The sequence below is a fragment of the Stenella coeruleoalba genome (genome assembly GCF_951394435.1).
Source record: "Stenella coeruleoalba genome assembly, chromosome: 10".
Lineage (NCBI taxonomy): Eukaryota > Metazoa > Chordata > Mammalia > Artiodactyla > Delphinidae > Stenella > Stenella coeruleoalba.
The window spans coordinates 27,034,244-27,057,798 of NC_137156.1; the positions used below are offsets into that span (position 1 = coordinate 27,034,244).

Sequence of the window (23,555 nt, forward strand, 5' to 3'; positions counted from 1 at the left end):
ATGATGGCTAATACTGTTGTGATGGCAGTTACATTGGATGGTCTTAGACCAGAAGGAGGAGTGGTGGTGGTGGCTGTGGGGATTGGGAGGAAGGAGAGGAGGAGGAAAGGAGGGAAGAGGAGAAAGAATCCTTGCTTACGATAGTGGAAATCGAGTGTCCTATGACCTCATGTATATGAGCAGAACATCACAGATGAGAGATCTGTTCTACTTAAGATTCCACAATAGGAAATTTAGGATATGGTAGAAAGTTGAAGTTAATATGTCTGTTTCTTCCTCTGTTCTAACTCCTGTGCCTAGAACTGTCCTGGCTTAGGGGACGTGCAAAATTAATGTTCGATGAAAGAATAAATACGGGAATTGGGAAATGGTGGAAACGTAAAACCGACTCCCCATTTCTAGGTCCTAATATTTAACAAATACTGCTACAGTTTTTTTGGAGGGGGCGGGGGGCTTTCACGTATACACTATTTAAATTAATCAACTCTTTGCTATTATTTCAAGACATCTAGTTTCAACCAGAAGTACAAACTAAAAACCAATGAAGTTTCAGGGTCAGGTAAATTGTGTTATTGGGAGTTTTATAACTCATAGGAGAGGAATAAAATAAATTATTATATTTTAAAAGATTTGATTAAATTTAGAAAAAGAATTCTCAAAATTCCTTGATTTTTAGAAGAGGAAAACATGAGTGAGGCGCTGTAACTTTTACCATTGTCACTAGGTGTCAGCAAACACTCATTGATTGTACAAGGGCCGCTCATTTACTCTGGGGAAATGGATAATTTATCTTCCTCTTTCATTAAAAAAGAATTGGGAGATTGGGTGACATAAATACACTAATATGTATAAAATAGTTAATCAGAGCCTTCTGTATAAAAAATAAATGAAATAAAATTCAAAATAAAAAAAGTCTTTTAAAAGACTTTTAAGTAGTGTCTATAAAGATGGAGAGGAACTGGTGGAATCCAACTCCACTGGTTTCTTTTTTTTTTAACATCTTTATTGGAGTATAATTGCGTTACAACGTTGTGTTAGCTTCTGCTGCACAACAAAGTGAATCAGCCATATGTATACACATACCCCATATCCCCTCCCTCTTGCATCTCCCTCCCACCCTCCCTATCCTACCCCTCTAGGTGGTCACAAAGCACGGAGCTGATCTCCCTGTGCTATGGGGCTGCTTCCCACTAGCTATCTGTTTTACATTTGGTAGTGTATATATGTCCATGTCACTCTCTCACTTTGTCCCAGCTTATACTTCCCCCTCCCCGTGTCCACAAGTCCATTCTCTATGTCTGCGTCTTTATTCCTGTCCTGCCTCTAGGTTTGTCAGAACCGTTTTTTTTTTTTAAGATTCCATATATATGTGTTAGCATATGGTATTTGTTTTTCTCTTTCTGACTTACTTCACTCTGTATGACAGACTCTAGGTCCATCCACCTCACTACAAATAACTCAATTTTGTTTCTTTTTATGGCTGAGTAATATTCCATTGTATACATGTGCCACATCTTCTTTATCCATTCATCTATCAGTGGGCATTTAGGTTGCTTCCATGTCCTAGCTATTGTAAATAGTGCTGCAATGAACATTGTGGTACATGACTCTTTTTGAATTATGGTTTTTTCAGGGTATATGTCCAGTAGTGGGATTGCTGGGTCATATGGTAGTTCTATTTGTAGTTTTTTAAGGAACCTCCATGCTGTTCTCCATAGTGGATGTATCAATTTACATTCCCACCAGCAGTGCAAGAGCGTTCCCTTTTCTCCACATCTCTCCAGCATTTATTGTTTCTAGATTTTTTGATGATGACCATTCTGACTGGTGTGAGGTGATACCTCATTTGTAGTTTTGATTTGCATTTCTCTAATGATTAGTGATGTTGAGCATTCTTTCATGTGTTTGTTGGCAGTCTGTATATCTTCTTTGGAGAAATGTCTGTTTAGGTCTTCTGCCCATTTTTGGATTGGGTTGTTTGTTTTTTTTGATATTGAGCTGCATGAGATGCTTGTGTATTTTGGTGATTAATCCTTTGTCACTCTACTGGTTTCTTACTTAAGATCCAGGATGGGAGTTGGGGATTCTGTGTATCCCTGAAATTGGATAAGACATTTTGAGAATATGATTGTGTATTTTTTTTTGTAGGAAGTAGGTCTACAGTGTACATCGAATTGTCAAAGGAGTGTGTCTCATAAATTATTAAAAACTACTAAATAATTCCCCTACTTTCAGATAGGATTGCACAGAACCAATTTAGTTAAGAATCTCTTATATTTTAAAAGACTTTTTAGCGGGCACTTTCACAGCAGCGACCCATACAAGTGTTTCACAGTTGTCTTTCTCAGGGAAATCTATCCTTTTACCTACTAATGCTCCCCACTCTACTTTTTTCAACCTTAATCAGCTGGCAGCCCTTGGGAAAGCTGAATAATTTCAGTCCTTCTAACACAGTGCTTCTCAATGATATTATTATTGAGAATTACTGAAAAAATATTATTACCGGAGCAGCAACAGTAGCAGCACCTGGGATTTTGTTAACAGTGCGAATCCTTGGGACCTACTCTATCAGAAACTTCACAGCAAGTAAACATTTTAGTATTTCTCTTCTGAGCTCCTTGAGTATAATCTGTAAAAATATGCAGTCACTATGCTGTACACCTGAAACTAACATAATATTGTAAATCAACTATACTTCAATAAAAGTTAAGAAATGTAGAGCTCTAAAAATGTCCTGTTAAAAAAAAAATGTCCTGTTGCTGCTTTTGGGGTCATCATCTTTACTTTTCCCCCAAATTGTACTTCTAACAAAAGAAGAATTTTCTTTCTTCGTATGATAGGTTGCTAAAGCATCTTGTCAGTCTAATACCCTGTATTTGTTTAAAATCAGCAAGATCTTTGATCTTTTGGTTTCCTGCATTTATATCTTGAGTTATACCACATGACTTCTTCATGGAAACTTTGACTTTTCCATGAGGCATGAAAAGCTAAAGGGATTAAGGTCGCACAGCTATTTTGTGGCAGAACCTTGAGTAAAATCCATGGATTCTGATCCCCAACACTGGGCACTTTTCATAATCCACCTTGTCAATTTGCATCCACCTAATCACCCATAATGAGTTCATTATTTTATAGGTGTTAAGCCTGTTTTTATTTGCCCCAGGGCTTACTAACTGGAAAGTTCTCATGTTTCCTCTATCCATACAAGACTCTTACTTTCCAGGCATTTTAATTGCTGTAATTCTTTGGGAACACAGTCACAGAACCTACTATGTGTTAGGTGCTTTGGAATATACCAGCAATAATAATACTATTTGTGTGTGATTGAATAACGGCAAACCCTCTCATGTACTTGTCTTATCCCTTGCTGCATGCAGCCCTGTGATGTAGGCAGGCCTCTTAGCTTCAAGCTCATAGCCCTTGATAACATGTGTTACGTACCTGCATGAACAAGCTAGCTGCAGAGGTAGAAGGCTAGAGGAAATTTTTCTTTTCTATTTTATTAAGGTTTTCAGGCAGAGATGCTCCCAAACCATCTCATGTAGAGATTTGTTCATCCTCCTGTTAAAGGTTATTGCCAGTCTGGCTTGGTGATGCTTTTTACATCGTTTCTCATGACCTGGAAAGAAATGGGCTCAGGGTCAGAGGGCTTCAAATCATTGCTATTCTTCTTTATGAAATGTTAATAGTCATAACTCTATGAGAATCAAGAACTTCTGTTAATCAAGAGATCCCATAAAGAGAATGAAAAGTCTAGCCACAAATCTGGAGAAGGTATTAGTAAGCATATAACCTCTGTAGGATTAGTACCCAGAATATAAAACTCACAAATCAATAAGGAAAAGACAAGCATTCCACTAGAAAAAAAGGCAAATGACAGAAATGGGAATTTCATAGAAGGGAAAAGACGTTACTACTAAACATATAAAAACTTGCTCAACCTAAAAAGTAATGATGAAAATTCAAAATAAGGCCACAATGAGATGCTGTTGTATACTCACTGGACTGGCCAAAATTAAGAGTCTGATAATCCCAAGTGCTGACAATTATGTGGGTTACTGGGAAGTCATAAATATAGGTGGTAGGAACGTGAAATGACACAACCACTTTGGAAACAACATGGCACTGTCTTGTAAGGCTGAACTTGCACCTACCCTATGAGTAGACAATTTTCTTAGAGGTATATACCCTAGAGAAAATTCCATACATGTTTGTAGTAGCAAAACCTGGGAATTACCCAAAAGTCCATTGGTGACAGAATAGGTAAATATATTGTAGTACTTTCACAGAATGCAGTGTTGAACAGCAGTGAAAATGTTTGAACAACAGTTACATGCAATAATAGGGCTAAATCTTAGAAACATAATATCGAGTGAAGAAAGCAGGTCTAAGGATATTATGCCATGTCGTCTATTTTCTAAAGTTCAAAAAGAAGTAAAATTCAACAATCTCCTGTTTAGGATACAAACCCATGTGAGAAAGCTATTTAAAAAATGCAAGTGTTGTTTCTGAGAATGAGGAGGAAGTGGGTAGACTTGGCCAGGAGCACATAGACTGGAGAGCATCTTGACGGTATTGGCTTATGTTGGCTGGATTTATGGTACATTCACATGAGTTTTCTGACTAGGTGATTCATATTTTACAAAAACATGATTTGTATCTTCTGTATGAACTATGTACACATAGTACACTTTTAAGAAGAGTAAATGAATAAGTTTATTTTCCTATTGGTCAAGGAAAAACACATGGGCTTGGTTGATGTAACAAAGTAAGGCCTTTAGTTCTTTCTGTGGTTATTACCTAACCCAACGTTGACCGTTTCATGCAGTGTCCTTGGCTTTCCTGTGTGGCCTGAGACCTGAGGAGGAGAACTGTGAGACCTCTGGCTGCAGCTACGTGCAGTGTGATTTGACTGTCGCTGTGGGGACAGAGAGCCTGCCCGAATCATGGCCTTATTTCTACACCTGTGAAGAGAGTTCCCGATGCATCTGTGCACAAGATCGTTGGACAGAGTCTGTCTTTCCATCTTTCTCAGGCCTCTTCATCAGGTAACCCAGTCCTCTCCCTCCCTGACCTTCCCCACTAATGCACAGCCAGTGGATTAATGGAATTCTCAGGAACTGCAGGCTGCGTGGACACAGCCCTAGGGCCAACCCTCTTGTTGGAGAGACTGTTCCATTGTGGATTCCAGCCAGCCTGCATATCAAAGAGTCTCCTGTCTTTTCAAGTGTTCAAGAGAACATCTGAAAAATCTGCCCAGTAAACAGTCTGCTTTGTTCTTGCTTAGATTTTAATATTTATCTTCCAATCCAGAGCAACATCTGGTGAATGCCAATGGGGGAAAAAGATTAGACATTATGAAAAACAGAAGGCTCTTTTCCCGTTTCCTTTTTCTTTTCTTTCCAAACAGATTCACAAGTATGAGAAAAAGTCATAGAGAAATCCAGCAGATTGTGCAATGTTTATTCAGAAGAAAGGGGCATGCATGGGCCGAAGGACTGTAGATCTAGGATTTAAAAGCCATAGGCTTATAAGTTTTTGAACTTAAAAAGCAAACAAATAAATACCACAACTTTCCAGGTAAAAATCCCCTTTTCTAAACACATTTAAAAAAAAGTGTGGCCCTGTCGGTTGCTCTAGATGACCTTCATTTCTGCAAGCAGCTTCCTTACTGTGAAGTGTGATATTTCAGTGCTGAATGTGGCCCTGCGTCCTTCTTTATTTCTTATCTAGATAGAGTGGTTACATCCTTGTATTTAATGAAGGCCTCTTTCCCCATTAAAAAATAAAACTAAACAAGACCAACTACCCAGAGGAAAAGTGAGAACCAGCCCTTTCCATGGCAGTCAGAATTTCTGATGTCCTAAGACAGCCTCTGTTTTACTTTTTAACATCTTTATTGGAGCATAATTGCTTTACAATGGTGTGTTAGTTTCTGCTTTATAACAAAGTGAATCAGCTATACATATACATATATCCCCATATCTCCTCCCTCTTGCATCTCCTCCCACCCTCCCTATCCCACCCCTCTAGGTGGTCACAAAGCACCGAGCTGATCTCCCTGTGCTATGCGGCTGCTTCCCACTAGCTATCTGTTTTACATTTGGTAGTGTATATATGTCCATGCCACTCTCTCACTTTGTGCCAGCTTACCCTTCCCCCTCCCTGTGTCCTCAAGTCCGTTCTCCACATCTGCGTCTTTATTCTTGTCCTGCCACTAGGTTCTTCAGAATCTTTTTTTTTTTTTTTTTTTTTTAGATTCCATATATATGTGTAAGCATATGGTATTTGGTTTCTCTTTCTGACTTAGTTTGCTCTGTATGACAGACTCTAGGTCCATCCACCTCACTACAAATAACTCAATTTTGTTTCTTTTTATGGCTGAGTAATATTCCAGTTTATATATGTGCCACATTTTCTTTATCCATTCATCTGTCAGTGGACACTTAGGTTGCTTCCATGTCCTAGCAATTGTAAATAGTGCTGCAGTGAACATTGTGGTACATGACTCTTTTTGAATTATGGTTTTCTCAGGATGTGTGCCCAGTAATGGGATTGCTGGGTCATTTGGTAGTTCTATTTTTAGTTTTTTAAGGATCCTCCATACTGTTCTCCATAGTGGCTGTATCAATTTACATTCCCACCGACAGTGCAAGAGGATTCTTTTCTCCACACCCTCTCCAGCATTTCTTGTTTGTGGATTTTTTGATGATGGCCATTCTGACTGGTGTGAGATGATATCTCATTGTAGTTTTGATTTGCATTTCTCTAATGTTAGTGATGTTGAACATCCTTTCATGTGTTTGTTGTCAATCTTTTTATCTTCTTTGGAGAAATGTCTATTTAGGTCTCCTGCCCATTTTTGGATTGGGTTGTGTGTTTTTTTGATATTGAGCTGCATGAGCTGCTTGTAAATTTTGGAGATTAATCCTTTGTCAGTTGCTTCATTTGCGAATATTTTCTCCCATTCTGAGGGTTGTCTTTTTGTCTTGTTTGTGGTTTTCTTTGCTGTGCAAAAGCTTTTAAGTTTCATTAGGTCCTATTTGTTTATTTTTGTTTTTATTTCCATTTCTCTAGGAGGTGGGTTGAAAAGGATCTTGCTGTGATTTATGTCATAGAGTTTTCTGCCTATGTTTTCCTCTAAGAGTTTGATAGTGTCTGGCCTTACATTTAGGTCTTTAATCCATTTTGAGTTTATTTTAGTGTAGGGTGTTAGGGAGTGTTCTAATTTCATTCTTTTACATGTAGCTGTTCAGATTTCCCAGCACCACTTACTGAAGGGGCTGTCTTTTCTGTGTTTTATATTCTTTCCCCCTTTATCAAAGGTAAGATGACCATAGGTGCATGGGTTTATCTCTGGGCTTTCTGTCCTGTTCCATTGATCTATAGTTATGTTTTTGTGCCAGTACCTTACTGTCTTGATTACTGTAGCTTTGTAGTATGGTCTGAAGTCAGGGAGCCTGATTCCTCCAGCTCTGTTTTTCTTTCTCAAGATTGCTTTGGCTATTCCATACAAATTGTGAAAGTTTTTGTTCTAGTTCTGTGAAAAATGCCATTGGTAGTTTGATAGGGATTACATTGAATCTCTAGATTGCTTTGCGAAGTATTGTCATTTTCACAATGTTGATTCTTCCAATCCAAGAACATGGTATATCTCTCCATCTGTTTTATCATCTTTAATTTCTTTCATCAGTGTCTTATAGTTTTCTGCATACAGGTCTTTTGTCTCCTTAAGTAGGTTTATTCCTAGGTATTTTATTCTTTTTGTTGCAGTGGTAAATGAGAGTGTTTCCTTAATTTCTCTTTCAGATTTTTCATCATAAGTATATAGGAATGCAAGAGATTTTTGTGCATTAATTTTGTGTTCTGCTACTTTACCAAATTCATTGATTAGCTCTAGTAGTTTTCTGGTAGCATCTTTAGGGTTCTCTATGTATAGTATCATGTCATCTGCAAACAGTGACAGTTTTATTTCTTCTTTTCTGATTTGGATTCCCTCTGTTTCTTTTTCGTCTCTGATTGCTGTGGCTAAAACTTGCAAAACTATGTTGAATAATAGTGGTGAGAGTGGACAACCTTGTCTTGTTCCTGATCTTAGTAGAAATGGTTTCAGTTTTTCACCATTGAGATTGATGTTGGCTGTGTGTTTGGCATATATGGTCTTTATCATGTTGAGGTAAGTTCCCTCTATGTCTACTTTCTAGAGGGTTTTTATCATAAATGGGTGTTGAATTTTGTCGAAAGTTTTTCTGCATCTATTGAGATGGTTATATAGTTTTTCTCCTTCAATTTGTTAACATGGTTTATCACATTGATTGATTTGCGTATATTGAAGAATCCTTGCATCCCTGGGATAAACCCTACTTGATCATGGTGTATGATCCTTTTAATGTGCTGTTGGATTCTGTTTGCTAGTATTTTGTTGAGGATTTTTGCATCTATGTTCATCAGTGATACTGGACTGTAGTTTTCTTTCTTTGTGACATCTTTGTCTGGTTTTGGTATCAGGGTGATGGTGGCCTTGTAGAATGAGTTTGGGAGTGTTCCTCCCTCTGCTATTTTTGGAAGATTTTGAGAAGCATGGGTGTTAGCTCTTCTCTAAATGTTTGATAGAATTCACCTGTGAAGCCATGTGGTCCTGGGCTTTTGTTTGTTGGAAGATTTTTAATCACAGTTTCAATTTCAGTGCTTGTGATTGGTCTGCTTATATTTTCTATTTCTTCCTGGTTCAGTCTCTGAAGGTTGTGCCTTTCTAAGAATTTGTCCATTTCTTCCAGGTTGTCCATTTTATTGGCATAGAGTTGCTTGTAGTAATCTCTCATGATCCTTTGTATTTCTGCAGTGTTAGTTGTTACTTCTCCATTTTCATTTCTAATTCTATTGATTTGAGTCTTCTTTTTTTTCTTGATGAGTCTGGCTAATGGTTTATCAATTTCGTTTATCTTCTCAAAGAACCAGCTTTTAGTTTTATTGATCTTTGCAATTGTTTTCTTCATTTCTTTTTCATTTATTAATTCTTCATACTTTGATCCAGCGATTTTACTTCCAGGATTTTAAGAAAGCAGTTAGAAATATCCAACATTTATGAAGAACTATAGTCTTCAATGCTTTAGGTATATTAACAAAAACAGTTGAAATGAAGTAAGCGTTTAGTAATAAAGAATGAATCCAAGTGATAATATACTAAGAACCTTGAAAAACCATGGTGTAGAACATTTAACCAAAGAAGGAAATGCTTACAATATACTGAGGAGTATATTGTACTCCTATACTGAGGAGTACAGGTCACAAAATAGTGCCTCAATGAAGTCCTGATGGTGTTTATAGTACATGTACATGTGTCACACAACAGGTGATTGGGAAAAAGACTGGAAGGATGTATTCTAAAATGCTGATAGTGCCTATCCCTAGGGGGCTGGAGGACTGATCATATTTGTTTTCTTCATTGTGTTTTTATGTAATTTTTTTAGTGAACATGTACTAATTTAATAACCAGAAAACACAATATAAATTTTACATGGGGTGCTAGGAATATCATGTGCTAAATAGCTTACCTTGGTTCCTCTTAAGATTGTGCTTGTGAACGCAGAGAACTACTTTCCAGGGTCTTTGCAAAGAACCCATTTCCATTAAATGGTTTAACCCCCTGCCAGGCACTACCACTATGGATTTGATGTCATTTGGCAAAGACAGACATTCGTATCTGTGGCAAATATATGCCCAGTTTGTCCATCCATCCATCCAGTAGTTACCAAGTGTTTATTATGTTCCAGGTACTGTGCCAGGAGCTGGTGACTCAATGGTGAATGAGATGCAAAGTCCCTGTCCTTAAGAGTAGTGGAGGAGGCCAGACAATAAACAAGATGATCACATGTTCTGATAAGGGCTATAAAGTGATAAAAAACAATGGAGGCTGCTTTTAAAAATTTTTTTATTTCATTTTTTGTTATTATTTTTTAAATTGCAGTATAGTTGATTTACAATGTTGTATTAGTTTCAGGTGTACAGCAAAGTGATTCAGTTATACAAATATATTATTTATATATATATATATATATATATATATATATATATGTTCTTTTTCAGATTCTTTTCCCTTTTAGATTATTACAAGATACTGAATATAGTTCCCTGTGCTACATAGTAGGTAGTGATATCAAATGATATTTGTCTTTCTCTGTCGGGCTTACTTCACTTAGTATGATAATCTCTAGGTCCATCTGTGTTGCTACAAATGGCATTATTTCATTCTTTTTTATGGCTGAGTAATATTCCACTGTGTGTGTGTGTGTGTGTGTGTGTGTGTGTGTGTGTGTATGTATGTGTATATATCTCACATCTTCTTTATCCATTCATCTGTCAATGGACATTTAGGTTACTTCCATATCTTGGCTATTGTAAATAGTGCTGCAGTGAACATTGGAGTGCATGTATCTTTTTTTTTTTTTCCCCAAGGGAAAGATACTCATTTATTTATTTTTATATTTTTTTACATTTTTTTTGAATTTTATTTTATTTATTTTTTTATACAGCAGGTTCTTATTAGTTATCCATTTTATACATATTAGTGTATATATGTCAATCCCAATCTACCAATTCAACCCACCCCCACCCCTCTCCTGGAGTGCATGTATCTTTTTGAATTATAGTTTTCTCTAGATATATGCCCAGGTGTGGGATCACTGGATCAGCTCAGAGGAGGTTTCTCTGAAGAAGTGCCTTTTAAGCTGAGCTAAGGACAAGTGTCATTATGGAGAGTCAGGCAGTGGGGGCAGCAAGTGCAAAGGACCCATCAAGTTTCATGAACTGTCAGAGGTCAGAAGGGCAGGAGTAGGGTTAGAAGGAGGAAAAGTGGCTCGAGAAGAGCTCGGGGATGTATTAAGGCCTCAAAGGCCATAGTAAGGAGTTTGGATTCTATTCTAAGAACAGACTAAGTATCTTTTTAAAGTCACAGTCAAGCCCCGGCAGTATCAGGACTGGAACCCAAGGCTTCTGACTCACAGTGTACTCAGCATGATGCTGTATTGTTGGCATCAGTAACAGAGCCTTGGCTGGGCTGTGCGGGTCCAGGAGATTTGAGACATGGGAAGCAATTTCAGGCTAAGTGAGGGAGACAGAATGATGGCATGGTTTTTACTGCCTACCATAGAGAGTGCATCCAAGGAGACTATCTGCTTACTTTTGGATCTGGTTGGACCGACTGAAAGAGCAATAGATTGGGACTCAGGAAAGTTAGGTTCTAGAACTCTCTCTCCCACCATTTGGGCCAAATATTCTTACCACATTCCCTCAAAATAAGTATTTGTGTGCATGCGTGTGTGCACGCACATCCATATCATCTGTATCTATGTATTTCTCTGTGTACACATATGTCTATAGTTAAAACCGGCCAACTGTGCTCCTTAATTTGTAGGATGGTTGTGGAAGAAAACATGACATAGTAATATTAAGAAACTTTGAAATTTTGCAAATGTTAGTCCATTTTTGACATCCTGGTGTCTCTGCTCATCTTGATGATGGCTTTTTAATGAAAAAAATTTCTAGTCATATAATCAGGGCCAAAAAAGAAAAGAAATATGAGCTAAAGGTTGTGAAAAAGCCTAAGCCAGCAGAAAAGGGTTTTAACTCTTTCAGAGCAAAAATAACATGATTTGTTTTCACTTTCTTCTTGTATCAGGAAGCAGGGCACACAGGGTGGGAAGCAGCCTGGAAACACAGGACAATGCAAGGCAGAGTCAGGGATGCCGTGGTGCCCAGGCCTACGCCTGACATCACAGAGGTGGGAAGGACCTTCTGTACCATGGTCACTAGTCTTTCCTGGGAAGATCAGTGGCCCCACTGTGACATCTGCTTCTTCTGTCGTGTGCCTACGACTGCGGGGAACAGACTGTCTCCTCCGGGAACGGCCTGGAAAGCCACAGCGACCCTTGTTACAGCATCGACACATATCAGCAGGGTCTTCTACTGGGGGACCAGCTGTTAGAGCACTTACTGAAGAAACAGACTTTGTTTAATTTGTTCAGGATTTGGTCAGCTGGAGTGACCTTCCAATGGCAGGTGATATATATTGTGTTTCTGGAGTCACTAGCAAAATGGAACAATCCACTGTGAGCTGGTGGGCATTGCTACAGGCAGATGAAAAGAGGGCAGGGTGACTTACCTCATTTTACTCTAACCTTTGCTGACGAAGAACCTAGAAGGGGCAGAAGAAGTCTGGTTAGGAGGTGGAAGCCCATGATCAAGAAAGGTTGTAAAGGTCACTCCTTCCCTTGAGTTCAAGTCAGTATCCCAGATCATCATATAGTGAGTATAAAAACCCTGCTCATATGAGTGAAGATCCACAGTTGGAAATGAACATGAGAGGGGAGCACAGAACAGAGAGGTGACAGGCAAATATTCTTTCCCTGCCTAAGAAGCAAAAAAAGGGAATTCTGGAAAGGTAGACAACTAAGTTTACATTATCCCTGACAAAATTCCAGAATGAATTATTAATCAGATGGCTTGTGAGCCTTCAGAAATGGGAGTAGCAATCTGGGAACCGATTCACAAGGAACGAGATGGTGTGGAAAACCAACTTCATTTCCTTTCTGATGGCTTTATAAGAGATTTATGATGGCAATGGTGATGGAGAGCTTCTTAAACTATTCTAGCAACCCTCCTACCCCCCGCCCCCCAGTAGCAAAAGAAAGGTTCTAGCTGCAAAGCCCAAGGTACCCTGTCACAGAATCAAGTTGCTTTGAAGTCAGGTGTTTTATTTGAAAAGTCCATGTGAATTTTGCATTCTACTTCATCATATTTCCATAGGTATCTAAATATTACATTTTAATTTGAAAGTTAAATTACTTTGCTTTGCTTTTCTGAATCTTTGCATGCAAGTGACACTCCAGGAGCAAATGCTGTGTTTATCCTGTGGCTTTGTCTACCCCTGGATGATGGCTCAGCTAAATGGTTGTGTAGCTACATTACAGGCTCAGATTCAAAATGTATTTGAGCAATGGGTCCACATCAGTGAGACGACCCGTAACAACAATGAATGTAAATTCCCACATTGACATTTCAACAATAATACCACCTATGTCACTACCACCTAAAACTATAACAAGAACTGACTTTATCGGACACTTCCTTGCACCAGATTCTGGGCAGGTCCTTTTGTAGGCTTCATTTTGCTCCATCCCCCAAACACCTCTTTAAAAGAGTATCTTTATGATTAGTAACTTCATTTTATAAACGTGGGAAAAAAAGCTTAGAGAGTCATGTCTTCAACAATGTCAGATGGATGGTAAATATCTGCTCGGGGATTCAAATCTAGCTGGCTGGCTTTCAAGCCTCTCTTTTGCATTATAATGCTTCTCAGAAAATCGGCTGAACACATGCAGCATGGTGAATCCTCAGGTAATTGTGGCTCTGAGACTTTGAGTTCACCACCATCTTAATTTAAGCTTAGGGGCTACAAAATGAACACAGTATTAGGTGCCATGGTGGGGAGGGCTTCGATAAAGGGAGACCACAGCCTCAATGGTCAGCCAAACTGGGCTGCACAATATTAACATATTGCCAATCTACAGTAGGTGTAGAAGACAGTGAGTATGGAAGTCATGTCCTGGGTGGATACGGAGCTGGGAATGTTTTAGCATGAAGACGAGGAGATGACGTAGATGTGATAGTTATCCTGCTCATTATTTCTAGCAAAGTGTGGGAGAAACCATTTCGACATTGATTTGAAAAAAGATGTTCTAGTTGGACATGAGTTATAGTTTCTCAAGCAGTGATCTTTTGCCCTTTTCATCACCAGTCCTGGTCTTCCCGTGGGATATGCCAACTTCGTGGTGATGTCCCATCAGCATCTCAAAACTTGGGAGTATTGCTCTAGGAGACGGGACCCCTTGGATTCTCATCTCGGAGTTGCCTTATTTTTGTGTTTGACTTTATGCAAATCACCAATCTCTTTGAGTTACATTTTTTATGCCTCTACCTAATTTACCGGCTGAAATGAGATCATACGTATGAAACTGTTAAAAAGTGTAAAACATCGTGCATTATTATAACTAATAATCTTGGAGCTGGGTGCAACAATGCCTAAAGCCAGGATTATTCTTGAGTAAATATCACACCTGTTCGGGGCCATGCCCTGCAAACTCCATGCTCTCCTCTCCTCTGGACCACATATTTGTAGACTTTCTGTAATGCTGCACTGCAGTTTTTCATTTTAAATCCAGTCTGGTTTCTCTCCTTAAAGCAAGAGGACTTTTAAAGCAAGTGGCTGGTAGTGTAACTGGCACATATATCGAATCTCCTTAGTCTGGGCGGTTAAGTAAGTTTAATTAATTTACTAAGTTAATGTTCCACTGCTAGCAACAGAGCCTCATTGCCATCAGCTGGGGAGAGGGAATTGAAAGCCTAAATGAGCTCATTTTTTCACAGTTGGAATTAGGGACCAGTTAGCCAGTTGTGTGGGTTTTCCAATTTCTCCATCTGCCCTGGGGGGATTCAGGCAATTCACTCCCCCATCACTGAATGTAAGAACAGGAAGAGGGAAGGGGAAAAGAAAAAAAAATTTTTTTCCTAACATTTGCTTCCATTTTTGGAACTGGAAGTATTATCTGTGTATTGCTTCTTTGGTTGGGTTTGGAGAAGCTTTTGCTAATGTTCCTGATAGAGCTGGAAAAGAGAAAGGCCTCAGTGAAAGATATTTACCATGTGCATTTTCATTGCAGGGTGTGCAGATAAAGGGAAAACAAATAAACAATAAAAGAATGGAAACAAAATTACAGAAATTTGCAAAATTTGACAAATGGTGGCCTGTGGTTGCCACAAGCTAATGGCTTGCAATGATTAATAAGAGTAAAAATAATTGCATTTCATTAAGATTGATGACACCCCATTTAACCTCCCCTCTCGTTTCAGCCCTAAAGTGGAAAGAGATGAAGTTCTCATCTATAATAGCTCCTGTACCATTACCATGGAAACTGAGGCAAAGATGGAGTGTGAGACGCCTAATCAGCCAATTACCGCCAAGATTACTGAGATACAGAAAAGCTGGGGCCAGAACACTCAGGTATAATCAAATCTTTTTTACAGACTGATTCAAACAGCTCAAATTAAATTTGTAATATTGTGTACATTAAAAAAACAATTTAGCCCAAATGGCAGCGATATATAATATTAAATGCTCTCAAACTTTGAGGAGCTGGTCTAATGCACAGCATCTGAATTCATAGTTAACTATGGTTAATCATATATTTTCTCAAAAATAAATGAGTGCTGCCTGGGCTCTTTTAAAGCACATTCTGAACAGATAATCTCAGCATTTTGTCCTGCTTTCCACGAGCATGTTTGAAGGAAGCTCTCAGTGGTTTATTTCTCCATGAAATAAATGGCCTACAATTTAACCAGGCCCTTCTGGAAGGTTTCCAAATCACTCAGCCATCCTCAGTTGGTGGGATGGCAGTGTCTCCTGGTCCATCCCGAAAAGTCTGCGGGGTCATCTGGACCAGCCTCCCTACCTCACCCATCCATTTTTAAAGCATCTTAGCCACCCCTCCAAGTGGGTTTTGTAAGAATGTGTCCTTAAAAGTCCCTTGTGGGAGATTCCACAGCCTCCCAGGAAATTTTCGAAAATTGAAATCAGAGACAAAGGGCTGTTTGGAAATGTATCAGATAATCTTTTACAACTCTCCAGGCTTCTCATGGTACACAGCTAAAAAATAATATTTATTGAGCACCTACTCCCTTAGGTGTCTTTCTCTTTATGAAAGCGATCCTCAGATCTCCTTCTTTTGTCTCTTTTATTGGAACAAACATTTATTGAGCACCTATTAAGTAACACACGCTATCGGAGATCCTCTCATGAATGCTGCTCCGATGAAACCTTTGCAATCCCAAACTGTACCTCCTGGGTTCGTGAGGCCTGTTTTTTTATAACTTTTGGGCTGGTGCTGAAAAAACGTGCAGTTACAAATAATGTGATTTTTCTGTCCTTTCTAAGCTGTTCCCTGTCTGCCTTTCCACCCCCCGTCCCCCGGGGTCTCCCTGTCCATCCTGTTACCTCCTAGGCTTTTCACACCCCTTTCCCAAACCTTCAGGTTGTTGCACAGGGCTGTTGCTTCTTCCTTCATTGTGTCCCCCCCTGCCAAATTCACCTCTTCCTTTCAGTGTATTGATAGCTTTAATTCTTTATCTGCAGCACTATGGTCCCCTAATCACAGCCTCCTCTTCATGCCCGTGCCCCTTCTCAGCAGTTGGCTGGCAGTGATGTTTACTGTAGTGAGTGAGGCTGCTGAATCAGCATTGAACTGTAGAAAGAGAGCTGTGGGCTGAAGGCCAGCTGCGGGACACTGAGCATTCTTTAAGGCTTTCCAGGCTTCAGTTTCCACCTGGGGAATAATAAGCTGGGTTGTTAGGGTGCACCTCTGAGCAAATGCCGGTGACAGGAAGGAAGAGGCAGGTAGCACAGGGGTTAGGGGCTTTGAGCTGGACTGCTGGGAATGGAATACATCAGTTGCCCCCTGGGGGACTTCAGGCAACTTAGCCCCTCTGTGCATCAGTTTTCTCATCTGTAAAGTGGGGAGAAAAATGGTACCCCACCCCCGCAAATAGGGTTGGTATGAGAATTCTAGCATGTGAGCCGCTGTGAACTGCACGTCACACACAGTAAATGTCCAGTGTTGGTTGTTCTTGTCCATGCTCATTTGCTAGTCTCAGTGCTAGAAAATGATACAGGATCCTTTCTCCATAGTGCTTGCTGCTTTGACCAGATCATTTCACTTCTTAGATTTCATTGAATTTCCCATCATCTCAAAGACTAATTTTGAGTTTTTTGAGGGCCTTAAAAGTCTGTCATCTTTAAATGTTTACACAGCATGTATTTATTGAGTTCCAATCATGTTCAAGGTCCTCTACTATGAAAGAGAAAAAAAAATGTGGAAAGAGACCCCTCTTTAGGGGGCAATAGGGAAGACAGGTCATGTATGGAGGTAGGTGAGGTTCAAAGAAGGACATGAAGAGTCAGTTCATCACAGTTGGATGTAATGTTGGACACCATCTGATCAGTGACTCAGCAAGGGATGAGTTAACTGAGGTCCATAAAGAGAGGTGATCTGATAAATCACACAGCTGTAATTTGGCATCATAACCCATGCAGCCATAAGTCATTGTGGAGGAAATAAGCCAATTAATCTTTAGGAACCAGAGGGGCATGTGTCTAAACCTACTAGACTAATGTCAGTGCCTAGGAAACTCCAGTCCTGGGATATATGGTTGTCCCATAGATGTTGGGAAGTCTGGGGACCTTAGGTACACAATTGCCTTTTCTGGGCCTGGGAAGAACCAACACTGCCAGATGCTTTATCAGGGCTAGAGTTCTGGTCTCTAGGTCCAAGTACTATGTGAGAACCTTGGAACACTAGTTCCATGGAATGTTAAGTATTCTGGGATAAAAGGGTTCCAAACTCAAATACATTTATGAAAGGTGGATTAAATATATATATATATATATATGTTTATTGAGAGCATTCAGTATGTGAATATATAATGTAAAATTCTAGGAGAGGGCTGTAGTGTGGAGTATTACCTGAACCTGTTTGTCCACAGAGCCCTTTATTCCCAGAATTTCTTTGGGGGCTGGTATCTGTCCTGCTGCCCTCACTTTGGGAACTGTTGCCCATGCCATGCTCTTCCCCTTACCCTAGAGTGGAGGGTCAGAGTGGGGAAGGTTACCTTCAGATGGGGCAGTCAACTGAAGGTAAGTAGGCAGCATTTGTATTATGCCAGGAATGATGGGCAGGGTTCAGGCAGGCGGGGATGCAGAGGAAAGGTATTTTCGGTGGCGAAACGAGGATACACAAGGCACTGAGGCAAGAACCCACAGGAATAGTGTGAAGAGCATGGTGTATATGAAGGGGACTAGTGAGTCGTAGGTTTGTAAAGATGGGCTAGGATGAGATTGTGATGGCAGGTTCAGCGTTTTGTCCTTTAATTCATCAGGTGACAAGTAGTCCTCAAGGAGTTACTGCAAGATCCCAGGTGTGCTTTAGTCACATTGGTCTGGTAGCTGGGTGTGGGACGCCCTGGGAAACGGAGGGGAGATGGGTGAGAGGTAATCGAAGGAGGGAAGTGGCAGAGGGAGTGGAGGGGAGGGGACACATGCAATAGTCAGCACTCGATAACTTGTGTTCGGCAAAGTGTTCAGAGAGATTGAAAATTCAATGTGGGAGGTGGGAAAATTATCGGTCAATTTTCCCAATGGTCTTTTCAGATGTTTGAAGTATATCTATATATCTATATCTATATATCTATATCTATATATCCATGCTCTTGATTCCAGAATTGTAATCTCCAACCCAGAACTCTTTCCTGAACTTTCGATTCCCAAACTTCATTGCCTCCTGGCATCTTCACTTGGATACCGAAATGGCATCTCAAGTCTAACAGGTTCTGAGTTGAACTCCTGATCTCCACTGCTGCTCTCCCCTAGCGCCTCTTCCCCCCACCATAGTCCTGAACTGAGTTGATGGCAGCTTTTCAGTTGCTCAGGCTGTGGAGGCATCCTTGATCTTCCGAATCCCATGTCAGACCCATCAGGAAATTCTGTTGTCTGTACCTTTCATCCGACTGCTTTGTAGCAAGTCTACGGCTGTCGCCTCCGCCATCATCTACTGATGATTACAGAGCTGGTCTCCCTGCCTCTCCCTCTGCCTCCCCTTTCAGTCTATTCTAATGGAGCCCCAGTGACCCTTTCCAAATATGTCAGGTAATTACACTCCTCTCAAAACCTTTCCGTGGCTCCCAAATTCTCTCTCAATAAAAGCAAGTCCTTACACTTATCTAAAGGGCCATTCTCTGCACCAGCTTCCCACCTCCAACTCCTCTTTGGCTTCACCTCTTGTTTCTGTCACCTGTACCTGGTCTGTCCAGGCCCAGCAGCTCCCTGCTGTTCCTGGAACACGCCAGGCTCACTTCCACACTGAAACTTTTGCATCTGTTCTCCCTCCTGCTTAAAATACTGTCTCCTCCTTAAAATACTGTCTTCTGCTTAAAATACTGTCTCTTTTTCTGTTTTGAATTGAAGTAGAGTTGATTTACAATATTGTGTTAGTTTCAGGTGTACAGCAAAATGATTTGATTATACACACACACACACACACACACACACACACACATATATATGTATATATATATTCTTTTTCAGATTCTTTTCCATTATAGGTTATTACAAGATAATATAGTTCCCTGTAAATCCTTGTTATTTATCTATTTTATATATAGTAGTGTGTATCTGTGAATCCCAAGCTCCTAATTTATCCTTCTCTCTCCCCCCTTCCCCTTTGGTAACCGTAAGTTTGTTTTCTATGTCTGTGAGTCTGTTTCTGTTTTGTAAACAAGTTCATTTGTGTTAGGTTTTAGATTCCACATATAAGTGGTATTTGTCGATGGACATTTAGGTTGCTTCCATGTTTTGGCTATTGTGAATAGTGCTGCTGTGAACATTGAGGTGCATGTGTCTTTTCAAATTCGAGTTTCATCTTTTCCAGATATATGCCTAGGAGTGGGGTCACTGGATCATATGACAACTCTACTATTTTTAGTTCTTAAGGAGCCTCCATACTGTTCTCCATAGTGGCTGCACCAATTTTCATTCCCACCAACAGTGTAGAAGTGTTCCTCCATTCTCCATACCCTCTTCAGCATGTATTATTTGTAGACTTTTTGATGATGGCCATTCTGACTGGTGTGAGGTGATACCTCATTGTAGTTTTGATTTGTGTTTCTCTAATAATTAGCAATGTTGAGCATCTTTCTCCATCCCTTTTCAAGTACAGCCCTCTGTTTTAGCTTTTTGCTGAAATGTTACTTCCTCAATGAAGCCTACTTTTACCACAAAGTTACAACCCAGTGCTGCTCACTCCATATATCATACCTACAGTTTTCCTTAGTCTGCTTTATTTTTTCCATAGTCCTTATCACCTGCTAATATATTATGTAAGATACTAATTTATTTATTTATTTATTTATTTGCCGTACGTGGACCTCTCACTGTTGTGGCCTCTCCCGCTGCGGAGCACAGGCTCCAGACGCACAGGCTCAGCGGCCATGGCTCACGGGCCCAGCCGCTCCGCGGCATGTGGGATCCTCCTGGACCGGGGCACGAACCCGTCTCCCCTGTATCGGCAGGCGGACTCCCAACCACTGCACCACCAGGGAAGCCCCAGATACTAATTTATTATTTTTATTGTTTTGCATCTGACTTTTCTTGCTAGAACATGATCTCCAGGAAGGCAGAAATGCTTACCTGCTTTGTTTGATGGTGTATCCCAACTGCCTAGAACAGAGCCTGAATCAGTTGTACAAATGAACAATACAGAAATACAAATAAAGGCAGTTAAAAGAAGCCTTCTCATATGTTGCTTCTCCTATTCCATCCCCTGAAGAGTATATCTGAAAGGAGACACACACACACATTCACACACCCTGGTGTACGTACACTCATTTGCACACAAAGATGTTATTGTGTCATTAATACTGTTCAACTTGTATTTTTAAAAAACCTATTGATACTCTAGGGTATCAGCTCCTTGAAAAGAAGAATTTTGTTTTGTCACTGCTGTTTCCCAAAGCTTAGAACTATGCCTAATGCACAGCAGATCCTGTTAAAAATTATTGAATGGACGAATGGATTCATGAATGAGTGAATGCATCATGGTCATCTTTCCATTTTAGCACAGGTACATTTGTCTGTTCTTCAGAAGACATTGATTATACCTACTGTGTATCGCCGTGGTACATGAAACAAGAGAAAACATATTAGAAAAAGCAAAAATCTAAGAGTGCTAGAGAACACAATAAGGTGCCATAAGACAGCCAGAGGTTTTGAGGGATTTCTGAAGGATAAAGAGTGGATTGGGTTGGATGGGTAGAGAAATCACAGCAGAATAAACACAAGGCAAAGCCAATTTAGAGAAAATGGATAGAAAGAGTCAGCTATACTTTTCAGTGGAGCTCCAGGAGAAATTCCAAACTTGAGAGTCATATAGGGCAGGTATCAGGGTAACTGAAGAAAGGATTGCTTGGGAGAACTACAAGGGCCATTTCCCTTCCTTTTCCCTCTCCCTTTCTTTTTCTCTGTCCCTGTGTACTCAGAGTGGTGGCTCTGTGGCTCTCAAGACAAAGTCTTAAGAGCAGCTCACAAAACAAAAAGGGGATTATTTGCTTGGGGACAGGAGATGGGTATGGTCCTTTGTGAGTATTAGGGTCTTTGTTAAACTTGGCCAAACCCAAGGCAACTCTGAAACTCCAGGACAGACTCAGGGAAAGAAGGAAGAAAAGGGCAGGGAAAACAGCATTCTCCTCATTTCTGCCTCGAAGGAATCCCTTTACTTTCCCTCCACTCATCCAGATGTTTCACCTAGCAATTTCAGTTGTGATAACTTGAAGAGGTTTCTCTGAACATCTGATCTGCCATATCAGTGGAAAAAGAAGTTGGAAACAGTGCTATTAAAGTTATCTGGGAGATGATTTTAAACCTGGAATCCTATACCCCATCAAATACTATCTGGAACAGAAACAAAATAAAGACATGTACGCTATACAAAATTCAGAACGTTTATCACCCCTGTGCACTCTCTGAAAAATCACGTGCTCTGGCAAACCATAAAATGAATCCAAGGATGAAGATGATATGAGAAACAAGAAACAGTAATGAACAAAGAACCTGAAAATAGCAAAACCGGAAGTAAAACCGGAGTAAAAATGGGTGAAAATATGGCTGTGAAGCTTAACGTAGTTAACAATGAACTCTTAACCAAACTGAGGCAGGAACCTCCTGTTTCAAGTAGATATAATAAAAGGAGGACAAGAAACAGAGGCATAAACCTCCCTTTTTGATAAAATGAGATTTTTGTAGCACATGCACAGCATTATGTGAAGATGGAAAGTATATGGGAGAATGCGGAGGACTTCATGGGGAGGAGGAAAGCCAAAATAAGTTCCTGCGAAGGGACATTTAGATAAAAAGCAAGACAGTTTGCTCTACTGGGCCCTAGAAGAGCTTTGGATTTAGAGAAATTTAGGTACCAGGAAACGGTCATGAGGCAGGAAGGGGTTGCTTGAAATCCTCGATAAAGCGTGTCTGGAGCCCAGGACCTTGCTACTGGTGGACCCAAGCAGACATCTCTTTCCTACTCCTTCCTCCAGGAAGCAGGGGCATAATTTATGGACAGATTGATTAATTAGGTGCCTGATATCAAGCACGGGGGAGGAGGGGATGGAGAATCTCGAAGATGATTGGAAGATCTGGTTACTCTTTGAAGAGAGGTCAGCCTTCCCCGACCCCGCATGAAATTCTGTCCTTTGCCCCCAGCTCCAGCATCCTGGCAATTCATGTTCTATTCTTTCCAGAAAGAACACTAAAAGATACTTTTCTGGAGCAATTAAACCTGAGTAAAGACCCACAGATTTGGACATTTGGAAGCCTCATGACATCCCGCTTATACAGATCGTCCACTTAGATGTTTACTGCGTTGCTCTTAAATGTGAATGGACAGACTTCTGGTTTTGGCCACGAGAGAGTGATGATTTTAGACTTAACCCTCCTGCTGTACACAACTGTGAAACCAGTTGGAATATATTTCAGGCTTTGGATAATAGACGGCACAAGGCTGTGATCCTTGAGAGAAGGGAAACACACAAGGAGAGCAACTTTCTGTCTGAGAACAGTATTCCAGGGAAAGAGACCTCAGGCAGAGAGAAGCAGTCTCCCTGTGGGAGCCATCGGAGGCTGGGGCTCAGGGTTGCTTATGTAGGTAGGTATGGAAATGGAAGAGGAGGTAGGAGGGATAAGAAAATATTTAATGAGATAATGGCCAACATTTTTTCAGATTTGATGAAAAATACAATCCCATAGATCCAAAAAGCTTAATGAATCCAAATCAGAGGAAACATTAAGAGATCCATTATTGGAGTTTTCAATACTGTTGAGATGTCAGTCCTAAGTAATATTTAGAGACAATGCAATTCCAATAAAACAACCCAACTTTATCTTTTGGTAGCAGTTTCCAGGCTGATTAAAAATTTCTATGGAAATGTAATGAATAGCAAAATCTACCTTTAAAAAGAACAAACTTTGATGACTTACTCTGCCCGATTTCAAGTCTACTATAAAGCTATGGCAGTCAGTAGGAGTTCCAAGCAAGATCTCATTTGAAAGGAGGTTTCTGTTGCTGAAAGTATCTTTGAAAACTCTTACTGCAGTGTCGTGGAAGCCAGGGGAGGGGAGAGATTGAAGGAAGGGGTGATGAGACACATCAAAAGGTAATGTGATCAGGAGGTCCTTAGTGATGCTTGAGGCTGCAGGACAGTATTGTTGGGGAGGAAAACCAGATTTTGAGGGGTTAAGGAATGAGTGAGTGGTGAGTAAATGTAGGCAGCTGATACAGATCACAAGTAGGAAGGGAAAGGAGGGATGCAGGTAAGTATTGTGGTGGGCAGCCAGCCCCTTCCTTGTGCCCATACTCACTACCTCACTATCATTGGCGCTAGGGATGGTTTCTTATGTTAAA

At 40.2% G+C, this 23,555-nt stretch overlaps 1 protein-coding gene across 17 annotated transcripts in view; it reads left to right on the top strand.

Moving 5' to 3' along the window:
- Positions 1-23,555, top strand: part of PKHD1 (PKHD1 ciliary IPT domain containing fibrocystin/polyductin) — a 534,197-nt gene that overhangs the window by 172,741 nt on the left and 337,901 nt on the right. For all 17 annotated transcript variants that reach the window (XM_079935418.1, XM_079935415.1, XM_079935403.1 and 14 more), the window contains 2 exons: positions 4,829-5,048; positions 14,908-15,058. In XM_079935418.1, the coding sequence (XP_079791544.1) occupies positions 4,829-5,048; positions 14,908-15,058 (371 nt within the window). The remainder of the gene's footprint in view (positions 1-4,828; positions 5,049-14,907; positions 15,059-23,555) is intronic.